Below are 17283 nucleotides of genomic sequence, written 5' to 3'. Positions count from 1 at the left end.
AATGGATCTTGATTTCAAACTGCAGCCAACGCTTGTTTCGGGGACACTCACCGTAGGTGTGAGGTGACTCTTCTCTTTGCCTTCAGGAAGCAGCTGAAGCTGTTTTTCCTTTGAGGAGAGGAGTTGATAAAACAGAAGCAGAATAAAAGCTTCAAGCGGAGCGCAAAAAACCCTGGGCTCTCCTCCATTTTGACAAGACAAAGAGCATGGAAGAACAACCTCCTGGCCCAGTTTGATGCGGCGGAGGGGGGAGGGGAATTAGCCTTCCCCAGATACATTTAAAAAACTACAAACAAGCACATACATGTTAAAACACTTGGAAAATGGTTTAATGATGTTTACAACAGAAATGAACTGTACAATTACAGTAAGTTTAATATATATAAAAAATTACAGCAGACAAATGCATCTACACAAAAATCTACCTTTTCATTCTGATTTACTGTAATCTACACAATCTCTCAATGCCTACAGCTATCTGTAGGCAACCACTGGGAAAATAATAATAATAATAATAATAAAGGACATCTTTAAAGAGACAGCATTTCGCCTTCCTCCTCACCCCTAGTGTGATCAGCGAGGTTTTGAAATGTGTGGGACTCTCACATTTCAGTTTCAAGAAAAGCTTGGGTTGGGTTTGGGTAGGGGTACTCCCACATGGCCCTCCATTTCAAGTGTTCTGCTGACCTGACGCGTATAAATGCAGTATAAGAGGAAGGGCAAGAGAAAAAAACCCTCCCAGCCAGTGTAAGCAGGCAGCTGCACAGAGTAGTGAAACCATTAAGACTGAAATTTTCTCTTATTTAGAAAAGAAGCAAAAAGGGACTGCCCAGACGCTACAGACGTTCACAAATCATCAAAACCTATTGCCGGATTTAGAAGAAAGGGCTTGTTTTTCAACTCCCAATTCTTTGTACAAAGGGTTAGCTTTCAAACGAACGAATTAAGCATTTTTTTTTAAACAAAATTTAAGCCACTTCCTCTTTGGCCCATCCCTAAAAAACAGTGAAAACCCCTTTACGCTGAGAAAGAACCTCAGGTCAATGGGGAAACAAAAAGAACATGCTGTCTCTTTAAAAAGAAAGAAAGAATCCCAGTTGGGAGCGGCCGTCAGTGAAAATGCGATCCAAATTGGCGGTCTGGTGGAAATTCCTCATGGAATATTATGTACAGTTTAAAAACCCTTAGTTGTTTTTTTTTTTATTTATTTATGAACACCTAGGCAGTGAAAACTGTTATGTTAATACATACATAGACACACCCAAAACATACAAAAATACTATTATTTCAAACTACTAAGAATAGGACAAGTTCAGTTATCTCCATGCTATGACTTTAAGAGCATTACACTGAAACAAACAAGAATTTAAACGACAATTTTTTAATATCCCAGAAATATACCAAAATATACATCTAAGCTTTGGAATTACTGAGGTTAGACTAATGCAAGTGCTGGGTAATCGTACTTAATACACAAGTCTAAGGTTCTGCAGGAAAGAAATTATCTTTGGTATCTGCATCAGGCTAATAATATTAACATTTGGATTTTGCTTTGGGATAGAGCTTGTATGACCCTAGAACCAAACACCCCCCAATCAACTGAGATTAAAAAGATCCATGTAAAAAGTTCCTCCATTTGCAATCCCCCCCCCAAAAAGTTAAAAAGTCACAGGCATCTACCTAGCATAAAAGGTTGAGAAATACAATGCATAGTTGCACAGTGGTGCTGCAAAAATAAAAGAAATCTAGAAAAAAGGAACTAGAGGAGAAATGAAAAGCTGCTTCTTCTTCTTTCAGGGATTTCTCTCAACAGGACAGCCTCTTCCAAGCAGTGACGGGGGAGGGGGGAAGCTCAGAAGTGCACCTCAGCGTGTATTAATCAACATCACCCAGCCCCCAGAGGGTTAAAGCACCCAGCAGAGCAGCCAATCCTGCACCCAAGTCTTCAGCTCCTCAACCCACCTGCGCAGCCCCCGGCCGCCCCCTCCCAGCGCCTGTGCCCCGGATTTTGCCCCTTCCCGGGGTGGCGAGTTTGGGAGGCGGCCGGGCCCGGGGCAGCAACCCCTCGCCCGGGGCAGCCCCTGGGGCCGGGGGCCGGGCTGGACCCCCGAGCTGGACCCTGGCAGAGACCCTGGCCCCGGCCAGGCCGGCCTCACAGGTGGGCTTGGTGCTGAAGACGCCCTTTGTCTTTGGTTTGTTTGTTTGTTTTGAGTTTATACAATCATTAGGAAATCTTTGGTTTTGGCTGGAAATTTTAAAAGAACAAAACAAAACAAAGAAACCGCCCCCTCCCGACTTATAGCAGCCACCGTGACCTGACAAAGCTTCTCTTTCCCATGGGGGTAGGGGAACTACATTCAAATAAAGATGGACCGGGTTAAGGATGCAGCTTCTGGCCAGGCTGGGGAGCGGGGAAGGGATACAGGATTGTCAAATAATAAAGAAGAAAATTAAATATTTGGAGATTTTTTTTTATTTTTCTTTTTTTTTTTTCTTTTTTTTTTTCTTTTTTTGGTCATGTTAAAAAGCGAGTAGCGTGTTCGCAGCACGGGGCTGAGCGCGCTCCGGGCCCTGGAGCTCAGGGTGGCCCCGGGGTGGGGAAAGGCAGGGCGGGCGGCCCTTTTCCGAGGAGAGCGGAGGGGAGGGGGTGGATATTCACAGACTAATCAAGAGGACCCCTTGTAACCAAAGGAAATAAGGTAAGATTGCAATTTGCCCTCACTTTGCAGTAGCTTTTAAGCAGCGACATTCAGAGGCGTTGGGGGGTCACTCCCCAGGTTGCAGGTCACGGGGTGCTATAGGCCAGAGTTCAGTGTTAATCAAAGGAGGGAGGGCAGACTTGGCAACTCTGTAGGGTTTGGAGAAAGTTAAAGCAAGTTACTCGGTTACGAGTTAGAAATGAGGTATACGACAGCTCCTGTACCTGTGGCGGATAAAACACCCCACACCTACTCACACCTAGCCTTAGATACTACCACAGAGGAAGGAAATGGAACAACGGCACTGGCGGGGATGAAGAAGCTACTGCCCGGGTCCTTCCCACAGACCGCCCGCGGGCGAGGTGTCCCACGGGGACCGGCGCGACCCCGGGGCTCCTCACACCACCCGCGGGCGACTCTGCGGCCATCCCTTCCCTTCCTTCCCTTCTTCCCGCCGGGCGGGGAGGCCCAGTCCGGCGCCCCGGGCCCGGCGGGGAGCGGGGCTCATCTCCAGCTCTTCCGCATTGCGTTTTCCCCTCGGACTCGCCGGGGTGCAGGGAGCACCAGGGTCACAGAGGCCGACACATGGAGAGTGAATGGGGGAAGAACTAAAGGGTTTGTCTCAACTGCCTTGCTCTCAGGACACTGTCACGGGTGCTCTCCTTCCTGAACCGTTTCTCAAGGGGGTTGTGCCATCTCCAGGGCTGCCCCTCGGCATGCCGTTTCCAACAGCCTAGGGCTCCTCCCGTGTCAGAGTTTGGGATTGCCAGAGCACCGCAACATGCCGGTTCCGTTACCGCGCTCGGGGAACAGGGCTCGAGTAGCTGCTGCTACCACATTCAGCAAAGGCAGTGTGAATCCTGAAGCGGGGCCTACAACAGATGAGAGAATTTTTGGAGGAAAGGGGAAGCTACCTTAATAAATTAAGTATCTTACGGTTTTACGTAAAGCTCTGCAGGAGAACATTCACCCGCAGACCGACACAGTTTTAAGACAGATCAGCATTTTGGTCTGAGCTACTTGACAATGTCCTGTTTGGTAGAGATGAAATAAGGCAGAGGGGGTATGTTCCAGTTCTGGGGCTGAGCCTCAGCAGCACTAAGGAACGCCAAAGGGTATCATCTTCCCTCGCCTCCCACAAGCTGTTTCATTTCCTTCCTCAGATTTGTTTTCCTTAAAGCACACCTTGTTTTCCACTTCTTTTGTTCCAAGTGCTCTTTTCTTTGAGAAGTCATTTCTTCAATATCCCTATTACCTATCTATAAATCTAACTAGCTCTTTGAAAAGTCACACAATATTAATACCACTTTTACATAATGTCAGAACAACAATTCTATTAGTAAAGCTTTCAGTGAAGTTCTGCAACCCGATTGGTGTCCGGAGGAAGAGTAGCTGGACAACCCACCTCTCCCCCTTCCCCCCCTCCCTTTCTTCACAAGAGCTCACCAAGTTCACGGATAAAACAACTCAGCCCAATAGCACGATACATGAACATGTACAAGGCTACTTTGGGGAGCAAAGAAGGGAGTCTTCGAGGTCCCTCTTAAGAGAAAGACCATATGCAAAAGCTGTTGAACAGACTCTGACCTTGGACTACACTGCTTCCACATTCAAAGGAAAGAAACAGTTTTCCCTGACTGTATCCCAACATCAGCCTAAGACCTGCAGCACCGGGCAAGCCCCACACGCCGTTTGTCTTCACAGAGCCAAAGCAACTCTATGCAGAAAAGGTGGGAGTACCCACAAGAGATGAGGTCCTTTCAGAAAGGGACACTGACCCAAAGCTCAACAAAAGCCCACCCAGCTTTTCCTCTTACCCGCTCTGAGAACAGCAGAGCTGACAACTTATCAGTGCCTTTGGTTCCCTACGAGGCCACCGGGAATTCTCCCGCCCCAGTGGAGTCGAGCTCCTTTAGAAACCCACCTCCCTCGATCGCTACACGCAGCCAGGCGCACACACGCACTTGCACACACACCCACGCACAGCCCTCTCCTCCTCCCCGACTCCGTCGGCCTCGAAGGGAAACGAGAAGGGAGCCTTGGGGTCCGGATGGAGGGGGTGCAACACCCTCCCAAGGCAATAACCACTCGCTCTTCTGCTACTCCCACTGCAACACCAAGACGTAGGCCAGGAGAACGACCCTCTCCCTCGCCAACAACCCCTCCAGACTCCGCTCCCACGACCGTCTGGCAGTGTTTCCACCCTTTCTGGCATACCAGCCAGGTGTTAGGAGTAGGTTAGCTTTCACTTCTCAGTTTGGTTTTTTCTTTCATAGTTTTTGGTCTAGACAGGATTAGCATTGCTATTAGAAAAGGAAGTGTTTAAAAAGTTTTCCACCTAGTATCAAGCACTACAAGCCCTACATTCAGTAACAAGACAAGGGGGATAAAAGGAACCTGTTTCACTTTTGCTCTCCCAGATAGAAGATTAAGATGCGACAACCGTTCTTCTCCCTCCCCGAAGTTAAACACAACGGACCCAGTTCAGCTCTGGAGCGAGTCAACTAACCAAAACCGATTTACATCACCCAGGTTGATTCTAACCCAGTACAGCTATCTTTTTCTCTCCGAGCCTCCCGGATACACGTTGCCTCATCTACAGATGCCAGCGAGGGGCAAGGGAAGGCCAAGAGGGAGGGGAGTGTGCACACACTCGAAAGGACCCTGAACAGCAACCCAATCAGTAACCTGCATGCCACCACGTGCTGTGCTGCAGATTAGACCACAGATAAACCAACCAAACAACAATCCCAAACCCAGGAGCGACAAAATGTTTCCTTTGGCAAGACAGATACAAGGAAAAAAATTCATGAGCAAACATTTTCCTTCTAACACAGTCAACCCCCTTCTCTGCCCCCAACATCCACCCACCCCCACCCAACCCTATAAAGTTGTAACCTATAAACAGGATCTCAAATACATACAGCATAATCATGTTTATCAGTCATAATAAACATCAGTTCAACTAAACTCTACAGCTAGAATTATCTCCACTATTTATAAAGTTTGCTTTTCTCTTCTGATTTTTTCAGTTTAAAACCAGTTCTGCGACAATGCTAAGCTATGCTGAGGTATTTTATGAAGGTGCCAGAAGCCAGCTGCTACCCACAAGTATTGTTCTCAGAGCTGTATGGTGCTACCTTTTGCTGCGGGAAGATGGGGGAAGGAACAAGGAGGGAGAGGGAAGGAGGGAGGGAGGGAAGGGGCCCAGATTATTCCAGTTACGGATGGTTCTTAGCAGGGTATCGCAGACAGAACTAAAAGCAGCCCCAAGACAAAGCCCAGTAGTTGCTTCAGTTTTAGGAATTCGGTCAAAAAAGAGGTACCTGATCATGTTCTACATCCTGACCTTATCTGTCTACTCAACTAAAAGGTGTCTCTTCCCTTCTCCCACAGTTAAACCACTTGTAAATTCCAGTGCAATCTTCCTAACACCCTTCTAACAGCATCCCACGGGGGTAAAACCTCAGAGCAGGTATCCACTAAAACCGTCATGGGAGAAGTGGCACACAGATCCAATGAATATAGAGAAGCCAAAAAAAAAAAATCAAGTACATTTTCAGGAGTTACTCTGTGTGTTTGCGAAGATATGCAAGTACAGGCATCGCCTCTTTCCATCTCCCCAAAAGCACTGACACACAGGGAGCCAGGTCCGTTCAGAAGACGGAGCGAAAGATATGAACATTTTAAGAAATGGCAAACCTTAAGAAATTGAGCCAATAACTTAATGGAAAAGCCTCCTCTGTCAAAAATCTTTACAGTATTTTAGGGGTCTCCCCACTGGAAAGAAGAGAAAGACTCAAAAACGGCAACGGGAGTGAGATTTAACAACTGCAAAGAGTTAAACCTCTAAGAGTAGAACTTCTGCAAGGTGTGTATCTTGAATTCCGTATTGCTATAGTATTTTGGAAAGAGAGGGAGAAGTAAAAAGATTATTAGTTGCAAAAATATAAAGGAATTTAGTTGGCTATGTGAGGACTGACAATCATAAACCCAGTGGGGAGCAGCAGGTTAGCTTAGTCCTTTGGTAACACTCTATCTACCCTAGGCAACACTCAGGTGTACATCCAACAGGTGTACCCATGCCCTGTGGATAAACATTATTTAACTGGTTCAGGCAGAACAGGAATAGCGACTCTGAAAAAAGTTAGCATGGCAATAAATTGATCTACCTTTTAAACTCCTGGTAAAAAACAACTATCATTGAAGGTTTGGACCAGACGTGCCATTTTGTTTGTCTCTAAACATTCTAATGACCTTGAGAAGCTACGCATCTCTCTAAGACGATTTGGTAAATTTTTATCCAAGAAAAAAATGAATTGATATGTAAGGTAAATCAGATGTTCTTTAGTTTATTATCCGTGTTATGGTTCCAGCTATAATGGGTGTTCTGCTCCATCTATAAGAAAGAAAGAAAGAAAGAGGGAAGTTCTCTTTTAAAGAATGTTGCTCTGCAGGACCACGCACAGAGCTAAGGAATTAACACTACTATCTCCTTCAGTAACTCAACCACAGAACCATGTGCTGAGCCAAAGTGTACTGCAAAGCTTATAGAGATGACGTTTCAACTTTAGAAGGAACCAAAACATTAGGTTACAGTTCAAAGAGAAGTAAATAAAAAGAAATTTTCTCACACCATCATTGCCATGGATGAACATGGAGAATTTTCTCTACTGTGGTTTGAAAACAGCCATTCTCTTGCTGCCCCCTGAGCAAAACTGGTTATTTTTATGATGTTGTTTTGGGTTTTTTTAAGGAATTAATTACCCTAAAATATTATGGCAAGATACCAAAAGACCAGAAGTATAATTTTTTTGTCTGCATTTAATGCTCCCTGTAAAATATGTAAAATTTAAATAAGAAAAGGGGTAAAATAGAGACAGAGCTCTTGCTCAAATGAAAAGCTATCACACCATGAGAGAACATTTGTTCTTGTGTGTTAAGATCAGCAGATAGCTTCTTCGCTCACCGTTGGCATCCCTATGATTAACCTAAAAGGTGCAACAAATCGTAAGTTGTAACTCCAAATACATCAGGAGCTATACTGTTTTCACTGAAAATCTCTTTGTCACTCTGTTCATTTAAAGATAAAATTCAAACTTGAAGCTTCTGACATCCTAAAAGGTCTATAATTCAAGTCATCAGAATGTGTGTCTTCCTCTTAATGTTCTGGCATTTTAGTTTTCTCCTTCAATATAACCTCACTAACACTCAAAGTTTCTGAGCAACAACAGCAACACATTCCTACATGAAGATCCATCTAACTTTCAAGCATGTTCTCCTTGCTGGGTCAGCTGAGCGTAGAGTTCCCATTCATGGTTAAGTGACTTTTTCAACTCAATTTAACTTGCACTTTGACAACTATTTATTGAAGCAGAGGATCTTAAGAAGTAGGATCTTAAGTAGTAGGAAAAATAATGTGTCATCAAAAGTTACCCAAAGGAAAACAAAAAACTGATGTAACACTAGCCTATGGGCTGGAAAAAAACCCACCTCTTAAAAATCAGGTGCTTGTGCACGTAACATGCATGGTATCTCCCTCAAAATTTTTTGAGTGCATGCACATACACACCATCTCAGAGCAACATGATTAAATGTACTTAGACTAACATATACCGCACAGTAACTCAGAAACAAAATAAATCCTCTTAAGGAGATTTAAATAGACAGATGTGACTCCTGTAAGCAGCCATATCTGTGTGTACTTTCTATGAGCTGTTCATGAATCATGCTACAGTGAGTACAGAGAGCATGTTCTGAGGAGATCAAGAGTGCCAAAGCAAAACTGGAATATATTTTCCTAACATCAGAAAAAAAATTCATCACTAGCCTACAACAGCTCATCCTGAAGCCATTTTCTAAATTGTTCTTCTAGACCTTCAGGGCATATCTGTATTTGTGCCTCTGTAAATCTCTTGCTTTTTAAGCTAACTGTCCCTGGCTATGATGAGAGAGTTTTTCACCTTCTCTTTTCCTGCTTATGCCCTTTGGCATGCTTGCAACTATGAAAAGCAACCCACACATATTTAAATACAGAGACGTGGAGCCCTGAAAAAGAGCTGTTATTATTCTTTCCTAACACACTCTGGAATTACTTCTGGTCCTGGCTGACAAATCAATATGGGAGAAAACGTACCAGCATCCAGCTAGAAGACTGTCTAGAAATGAACACTTGCACAGAAAATCTTCCCCTGAAAAGAACAGTGAGGAATTAAGGCTGTGAGCAGGTAACAGAAAATCATCTCTGTTCAACATATGAACCCACAGATACTAGAATCAGAGATGTAACTATGTGTCATTGGAGGAAAAAATCAAATTTGTTTGCTAAATGTATGTCCTGGATCTGTCAGCAAGTTTGTGACAATGTATGTCCCAGTGTCTACTACAACAGTAATTCTCCATTTTCAACACTCAGGAACTCTTATTTACTAGGTCTGTATACAAACGTTACTGTCTCTTTTCAGATGCATCAATTTCTGCTGTCAGCATGATTATGATTTAAAAAACCAAACTTCTGCTAAATTGCAGTACATGATCTCATATTCCTTTCATGCTCTGAACGAGCCTAACCACTCTAACTAGGCAGATATACACCTGCTGCCAGTCTCATTTCTGTCTTTCACCTAAACACTGGAGGTAGTCAGTATCCACGAGACAAAATACTTCTAGGGATGAAAAGCAGGCTCTAAGAGTAACAGTCAGTCATTGGGATATTTTAGGACAACGAACCAGATCACGCTGGTGATGGACACCATGGGATATGTGCTGTTTGGGTATTATGTCAGCTTCTGCAAGAAAAACCAAGCCCTTTCTGGATATGTGGCTACTCCGAGTTTCCAGTTTCTCTCAGAAAAAGACTTGCTAAGAAATTCCCTGGAATCTGGGCCCCAGAGAGGGTGAAGGGGTAGAGAGGAGGAGGGTAAGGGGGTATAAGGTGCTCACACCAAAGCCATGTGACCAATGCAAAGGTAGTCAGGAAAAAAAGCAGATTTTTATAATAAATAAACCATCCAAGCTGCATTAGTGTTCCAGATATGTACTCAACAAGACCCTCTCCCAACCACAAACCAGCAAGAATGGGACATGAAAACTCATTCAGACAGCTAATGGCACAGTCTCTTTAAACTGTGGAGAGAGGATTTTCCGCTGATTTAAGGCCCACCTTTCTTTGTGTTTCCTAGATATATGCAAGGATCACGTCCCCCTACCCTGCCACAAAACCCTTAGGGAGTAGAGGATACACCAGAGAAAAGACCGGTAGTATCCCCCCTTTAACAAAAAAAGCTTCCTGATAAATCGTATTTTTGCACAGGCGTGAAAGTAAGCGGGAACTTTCAGAGTCAGGAATGAAGGTTATAGCTGCACTTTTTCCCGTCCTCTTACTTCACTGAACACAAGTCCCAGGGACTTGCATTCCTTTGGTAGAAACTGTAGTCTGTGCTATGGCCTCCAGCCCAACATAGCGGGTACCAGCATCTTCTCCTCCTTTTCTTCCCTACCTCCCTGAAGCTCACCCAGCTATATCTTTTACTGCTCTGAAGCTATTACTGTGGGCCATTTCTATTTCTGCAGTATTATTCATAGCCCTAAAAGTCTCCTGCACAGCCTGGAGTCATAAAGACACATCAAAAATACTTAAATTTATCCATACTGGTGGGATGAGGGTGGGACCTGTTGGATTAACAATCCTCTGACATTGCCATTCTATTTACACATCAAACAAAAGAAAACAAATTAAAATCAAGTTAAGAGTCTGCCCCAAGGATAACACAAATTACCAACCAAAAAAAAAAAAAAAAGATTAAAAACAAGCAGCAACTTTTATATAAAATTAATAAAAACAAAAGACAAATGAAAAAGAAATTGTCAGTAGCATCTATCGCCTCTCTGCATCTGAACTGCACTTATACAAACTAGTCCATTAGTACAGCAGCTTGCTAGAAATTGACTTTGGTTCAAGCTTAGTTTTAAAAAAATAAAACATAAAAAAATCAAAACACATTAGAAACGGTGGACGGACATTTGTTAGTTTCCCTGCTTGCAGTTCACTAGTTTTGACATTTTAGGGATAATTGGTTTAAATACTCAGTAAAACAGGAAGGTGGAGAGTTAAAGATGAACAGAGCAAAAACATGGCGGTGGGGGGAGAGATAAGGGGTTCTGCCACTTGAGTGCAAACGCAAATGCCACATGCTCAGGTCACAAACCAAAGCATATGTAGAGTTTAAAGTTGCTGCCTTCTGGATCTTGGATGAGAAGCTCCAGGATCCCCCTGAATCATCAACAAAATGAACATAGCTGCATCAGCTCATTATTTTAGGACACTCTGGTGACAAAAGAAAAGGGGGTGGGGGGAAAGGGACTCTTCTAATACCGTCGCTGGCTACAAGTAATTTAGTTTTATACACATGGCAGAAACTGTTAAATCCATCAGGAATCGAAAGTTCAAAGTGAACTGCATTGCAGTGATCCAGTCTTCTCTTTTCAAAAATCTTTTTTTTTTGGTTCAGGTACTAGATTGTATATTTAAGAATATACAGATCTAACTTCTGTACAGTTCATTACTCTTCCTCATCCACGTAAATATCTGTTGCTACATGGATCAGAATCAACCTTGAAAAGATCGCTCCAGTGGCACGCAAGCCCCGACACTCTGGTCAGAGATGCTTATTGCCATTTTTAGACAGCTAGCAGCAACACAGCTCAGAGACTACAAGAGATCACCCAGGTATGTGCAAAGCCCCAGAGTCAGCTCTACTGCGTTGGCATAAACGATGGCAACTTCTGTTCTCGCACTGTTGGTTTGCGGTCAGAAGCACTTTTTTACTAGAAAGTTTTTCTAAATACAATGTTGGAAGCATCAGAAGTAACGGAAAAGGAATATTGCTATGAACAGGGAGAATCTGGTCTTTTGAAATCCTGTACCAATTCACCTGTCAGGAATCTAAGACTGTAACTGCTACTTTGCATACTGCCAATTAGCTTGGATAATGTTTTAGAAGTATTTGTGTATGCTCTTAACAGCAAAATCAAATCAATAGAAGAGCCATCGGTATGTCACACAATCTAGATTCAGGAGGTCAAATCCCACTCTGAAGTAAAAAGGAATCATGCACACAACGTTAAGAGCAGAATTTGGTCATTTTGTCTAAATAATTGAGAGAAGGAGAACTGCAGTTTGGAACCAATTCCTACCTCTGCTTAAAAAGCATAGACCAGCCTGGAAGTTTGCACACAATGATCTCTGCTGCTACACTGAGCTTCCTGCACAAACGATGAACATAAATTCTTCTGATCCCTCCAAGTAACCATTAGACAAATTCAAGGATGAGGAAACTGTTCAGAACGTTCCCAGAAGGTTAGGACAAAGTCTATTTGTGCTCCATTCTTCCTCTCCACCCTCCCGCCCTCCCCCCATGATGTGGGAGCTCGCTGAAAATAATCCAGGAGCAAAAGACAAACGCGTCCAAACTATATATATAAAAATAATAATAATAATAATCATAATAATAATAATAGAGATACACCAGTAATACAGGCCTGCCTAAATTGTACCAGTTAAGAAAGGAACCCCCAACACGATTGATACGATTATAAACACCTTGTATGACATAATGGCCTGTACAACAGACCTATAAAATGATAATTAAAAAAGAAAGATATTTCGACCAAAAGAAAGAAGAAATCCCCTTCCTATGTTTGAGTTGATAACCCACCTTAACTTGTCATTGTGACTGCTGGAAATGATAAGTAGTCCTTTCACTTTTTTTGTGGTTTTTTGTTTTTTTGTTTTTTGTTTTTTTTACATTTTTGGTTAGAAAGTTCTCCGATCCATGAAGCGATCCTGAAAAGACAGTGTTTATTATAAAATTAGGCAAATGTCTGTCCCAGCTTTAAATCCTTCCTGTTTTGCTTTTGTTTTTTTATATTTTTCCTTCTCTCCCTTGTCCCCAGCAACACGGCGAGAGGATGCCCATCACATTTTCAGTTTATAAACCCCGCTGGCAGCCAATCCCGCCGCACAGTGAAACAGGCTGCTGGCAGCACAGCTCAGCCCGGCTCACTGTGCCTTGGAGGCAGTAGTGGTGGTGGACGTGGCCCCGCTCGCAGAAGCCACCGTGAGGAGAGAGTTCTGGATGGACTCGGCTGAGGTGGAGGTGGCGTGAAGGCTGGCGACTGGTCCAGAGGCCCCTGCGGAGGCTGCAGCTGCAGAGACCAAGCTAACCGGGTTGCTGGTGAGCAGAGAAAGGTTCTGAGGGTTCAGGAACAGAGGGGCAGTTACGATGTTAGGAGTACCTCCGGCATTGGCAAACACCAAGTTTCCAGTTGCATCCAGTGATGTTATTGGAAGAGAGCCACCAGATGCAAGAGCTAAAAGAAGGAAAATTGGGCAGGGAGGAGATAACATTAGCAGTAAGCAACAATGCAAAACGTGCCCAAAAGCAACTGGTCGCTGCATTGTCCTTTCTCTACACCACTAATGACAGTCACCTCATCACGGGTTATTTTTTAAAAGAGCAACTCTTAATGAAGAGTGGACAAGGCCACTAAATAGATACTAGTCTATAGTCTAGGCTACTAGATAATAGTGTAGATACTAAAATGCCTCTGTCATCCGCTCCTAAGCTAATTCAATCATGCCTTTCTTCAGATCTTTACTGCAATACTGGTCTATGTTTCCTGCCACAGAAAATCTGTATGTTCTCACAACCTGTACTGGAAAGGATTCAGACGAGCGCTCAGATGAAATGACAACCATCGCAGGATAAAGAAGGCCATGTAAGCTTAAGTGTAACATTTTAAATGTTGACCAACAACTACTGTTACAACTTATTCTCACTGGTCTACAGGGTTCAGTCTGCCTTAGATTATATCTCCTAAATTTATCTGTGATACTTTACAAAATGGTTCTTTCTTGTACTCTGGAAACAAGATTTGTTAAGCTAGTTGGGAGGATATTTGAATACCTAGGTTAGCTAGCTCTTTAGGCACTTGCACCATCTAGTTTTTACAGATGACAAACTATGAGAGACAAACTAAGAGAATAATTCTTGCTGAAGTCAGTGGAAACTTCTGGCTGCTTGGCACTTCCAAAATAAATCTTTACATCTCTGTATAAGGATTTATGTATTTACAGCTCTACATAAGGACTTTAGGTCGTTATAGGTTCTTTTTTAATATATATGAGGACAAGAGTTCAGGCTCAAGTCTTGCTCAGAACTACCCTCCTAATAGACATCAAAACAGTGCAACTCCGCTCAAGCTTATGTTGGAAGAGCTATAAAAAGTAAATCTCTAACCTGCTGAAGATACATGCCAATAGAGGAAGGATGACGAAATAAATTCCAGATCACATTCAGTATCTTAAATGCCTCCTGTAAATCCCTACAAGACCATAGACATTTCTAATCCCCTTTCTGAAGTTGTACCTGCTCTTCCCTCTGTGATACATAACATGTATTTGTAAATTTTATAAAATGATTATTTGTGTAACATTTATGTCCAGTGCTGAGGAGTCACTGTTACTTTTTGGTAGAGAAAAACAAAGCAGGTAAACCGAAGCAGTACAACCAAGATACATTAAAAGGAACACTACTGACCTTGAATAGTTGCCAGTGTACTGTTGCTCATCAGGGCCGGGCTGAGAGCACCACCTAATGTCCCTGGATTGAGGCTGAGTAAGGCACCTCTGCAGGAAGCACGATCATGGAAGAAGAAACAAAGGCAAAAGGAAGAAATGTTACTTTTAAGAAAAGGTTGCCATTGTCAGAAGTACACCATCATATTTAAAAAACAGGGAGAGAGAGGAAAGACCAGAGATTAAGGGCTAATTTTAGTTTCATTTAGTTTTTCCTTCATGATGCCTTGAGTAGATGTTGCCTTTCAGTTGCGTAGTGACATGCCTGAAGTATGTTGCACTGTACAACATGCTGCAAAATATTCTTGTAAAATATTTTGGAGAAACTGCCACTTGTTAGAGAGCTACCATCATCTTCCAAATTCAGGCAAGAAAGATGTAAATCAAGAGGAATTGAAGAAACAAAGAGTCACCTCTCAGAGCAAAATTTTTAAAACAAAGACTGCAACAATACATCATCATGCATCTTTTACAGCTTCTTGCTCATGAAGGACAAATGAATAGAGTTATGAAGTGGGTTTAGGTTAGCTCTCCATTTTACAATTAGTAGAACAAATTCTATGATCTACTGGTAAGTTGCAGCTCTTAAGCCAAGCTCTGCAGTGGGATGGATGACTTATCAAATAACAACATTGCCGCAACACATCCATTAAATGAAAACAACATTTGTGTATGTTGATGGGACTGGCCAGTTACCATCTACAAGTAAACCTTCAGAACTTGAGATAAATGACCCTAGAATCACCAAGTGAGCTACCAGAAAATAACAATACATAAAAGCAATTTATCCCAAAGATTCTCCTGCCCTCTTCTGTCATCTCACCTAAAAGCATGTGAAAAATTCATACTTACCCAGCTGCAAACTGCGAGGATGCCATCAAGCCTGGGTTTAGTCCTGCTGCAGCAGCCATGGCAGCAAGACTCGCATTCGCAGGCAACTGTGCAGCTCCTTGTAACGCAGCTGCTGCCGCTGTTTGCAACCCTGATGCCGTTACCATCACCTGGCTGGTCCCAAGAGGGGAGGACAAGGGAGCGGAGGTTGTCTGTGTTGTGCTGGTCTCACTGGCACTGGATGCCTCTGAATTGGAGGCTGAGGCAGAAGGGGAAGGACTCAGGGAGGGTGATGTCACTGCTGAAGAAGCTGGAGGTGCTGTTGAAATCACTGTTGCCGTGTTGTTGGAGGTGGTTTCTGTTGTGCCTAGAAGATTGATTCTGGTTAGGTCAGTATAAAACACAGATATGACTGCACAGAAACTACTACCTACCTGTACTGAACTGCACATCCAACTGAAAGGGAGACACACACACATTTCTGTAGGACCAAGAAGCACCAAGAGTCCAAATGAGAAGCTCAGACTACAATGAAATGACACTTTCCAACAGGAGGCTGAGGAGCTCTAGAAGCTAGCAATGGATTATAGCATATTTCATTTCAGCATCACCTGTGATGTTACCCCCAGAAAAGTCAATTGAATGGTCACAAAGACTGAAGTTTCCTAGTGGAGTAACAAGGAAAAATGACAAGAAAATCCTGGGATACCAGTGACCAATGCTGAATGACCTTTTGAAGAGGTTAAAACGGAGAAATGGTAGAGGTTAATGTGGGGTAAAAGAAATGAGCCTTACCTGTGACTGACAGACTAGTTACAGCAGGACTGGTCAGAGGGAGCACAGGATTGACAGTCAGGGTTGTAGCTGCACTGCTAGTCACAAGGCTTGGCGTGGTTGCCACCTGGAGGTCAAAAAAAGAATACAACTGCTCATCTGTTAAAAGACAAAAAGAGTTATCTACTAGACTTGGATTTCTTCCCATCATCAGCTGAGGAAGTTAGCAGGGAAAACTGCATAGAAACTAACTTTTTTGTAATTCCATTACTTTAGGATTCAGTGGAATCCTAGTTACCTTCTCCAATTACCAGCAGAATCTTTATTCTTAATCATTCAGTATTTGAAGGGAGATCCATTACACCCATACAGTCTCGAGAGTGCAAGTTAGCCCTCCCTCTCTGCCTCCCCTCAAAGACAGCACCTTGTTTTAACAGTCTTACAGAAAGAATTACAAAATATATTCTTTCTGCATGGGTTTTTTTTCTTGTTTAAACATCTTTTGAGCTCCAAATTTCTTTCTCTGATAAAATTATTTCAATGTTCCAGCATTACCAAAGGCATTTAGGGTAATGTGTTTACATTGATAAACAGAATAACATTTTGCTTTTACTCAGCCAAACTATACACTCTACTTTGATAAGTTTCCTTGTGCCAGAGGAAGGGTCTCTGAACTTTAAAACACTGAAAAGACATTAGCTAATTTTACTTGTGGACAGCTTATTACAAGAAAGCTACAATAAACTGAAGACTTTACAGATAAAAAACACCAAAGATTGAAGACTGGAAGAACTAGCTTATGAGGAAAAATTACATAGAAGAAGAGAAAGGACTTTTTATGGACAAGAAATGGTGTCCAACAGTAACATTTGAAGGCTGTTATACATCAATGAGAGAAATGAGTCCTTTAGAATTGCCCAAGAGAACATAGCCAAGGATACAGGCTAAAACCTTCCTCCTTTCCACTCTCTTACCTTAAGTTCATTATCAGAGAAATCTCTCTCGTGCTGCATATCCTCTTATAGGAAGTTAAATGCTTTGTGCATTTTAAACAAGACTGGGGCTACTGGGACAAATCTAAAAGCTTTCTGCCCATCTCAAACAGCGTGTGAAATAAAGAAGAGCTAGATACACAGTACACTTCCCACTAATGCAACCCAGACATTGTATCTGTCATCTATGCACTGAACAGGTAAGGCCAAGGTCACAATCCACATTTGAGGCCAGTGAATGACCTAGAATAGGTCACATAACCCAAGTGGTTACAATGACTGACTTCAGCCAGTGCAAAAGAAGGCTGCCATCAAAAGGAGCCTTCCTCTCCAATCCTGCTTCAGAGCC

At 42.9% G+C, this 17283-nt stretch overlaps 1 protein-coding gene across 8 annotated transcripts in view; it reads right to left on the bottom strand.

Annotated features, from left to right (window-relative positions):
* Positions 1 to 5581: 5581 nt before the first annotated feature.
* POU2F1 (POU class 2 homeobox 1) overlaps positions 5582 to 17283 on the bottom strand; it is a 51566-nt gene continuing 39864 nt past the window's right edge. For 6 of the 8 annotated variants that reach the window (XM_014947310.1, XM_014947311.1, XM_014947312.1 and 3 more), the window contains 4 exons: positions 15964 to 16069; positions 15190 to 15535; positions 14300 to 14388; positions 12496 to 13070 (listed from right to left, as the gene is read on the bottom strand). In XM_014947310.1, coding sequence (XP_014802796.1) covers positions 12760 to 13070; positions 14300 to 14388; positions 15190 to 15535; positions 15964 to 16069 — 852 coding nt within the window. In that variant the 3' untranslated portion in view covers positions 12496 to 12759. Of the gene's footprint in view, positions 10972 to 12170; positions 13071 to 14299; positions 14389 to 15189; positions 15536 to 15963; positions 16070 to 17283 lie in introns of those variants that run through there. The other 2 variants (XM_014947314.1, XM_014947313.1) reach the window with 2 other exon arrangements.

Source organism: Calidris pugnax, unplaced genomic scaffold (genome assembly GCF_001431845.1).
Source record: "Calidris pugnax isolate Ruff unplaced genomic scaffold, ASM143184v1 scaffold95, whole genome shotgun sequence".
Taxonomy (NCBI): domain Eukaryota; kingdom Metazoa; phylum Chordata; class Aves; order Charadriiformes; family Scolopacidae; genus Calidris; species Calidris pugnax.
This window is presented reverse-complemented; position numbering and strand designations above follow the sequence as displayed.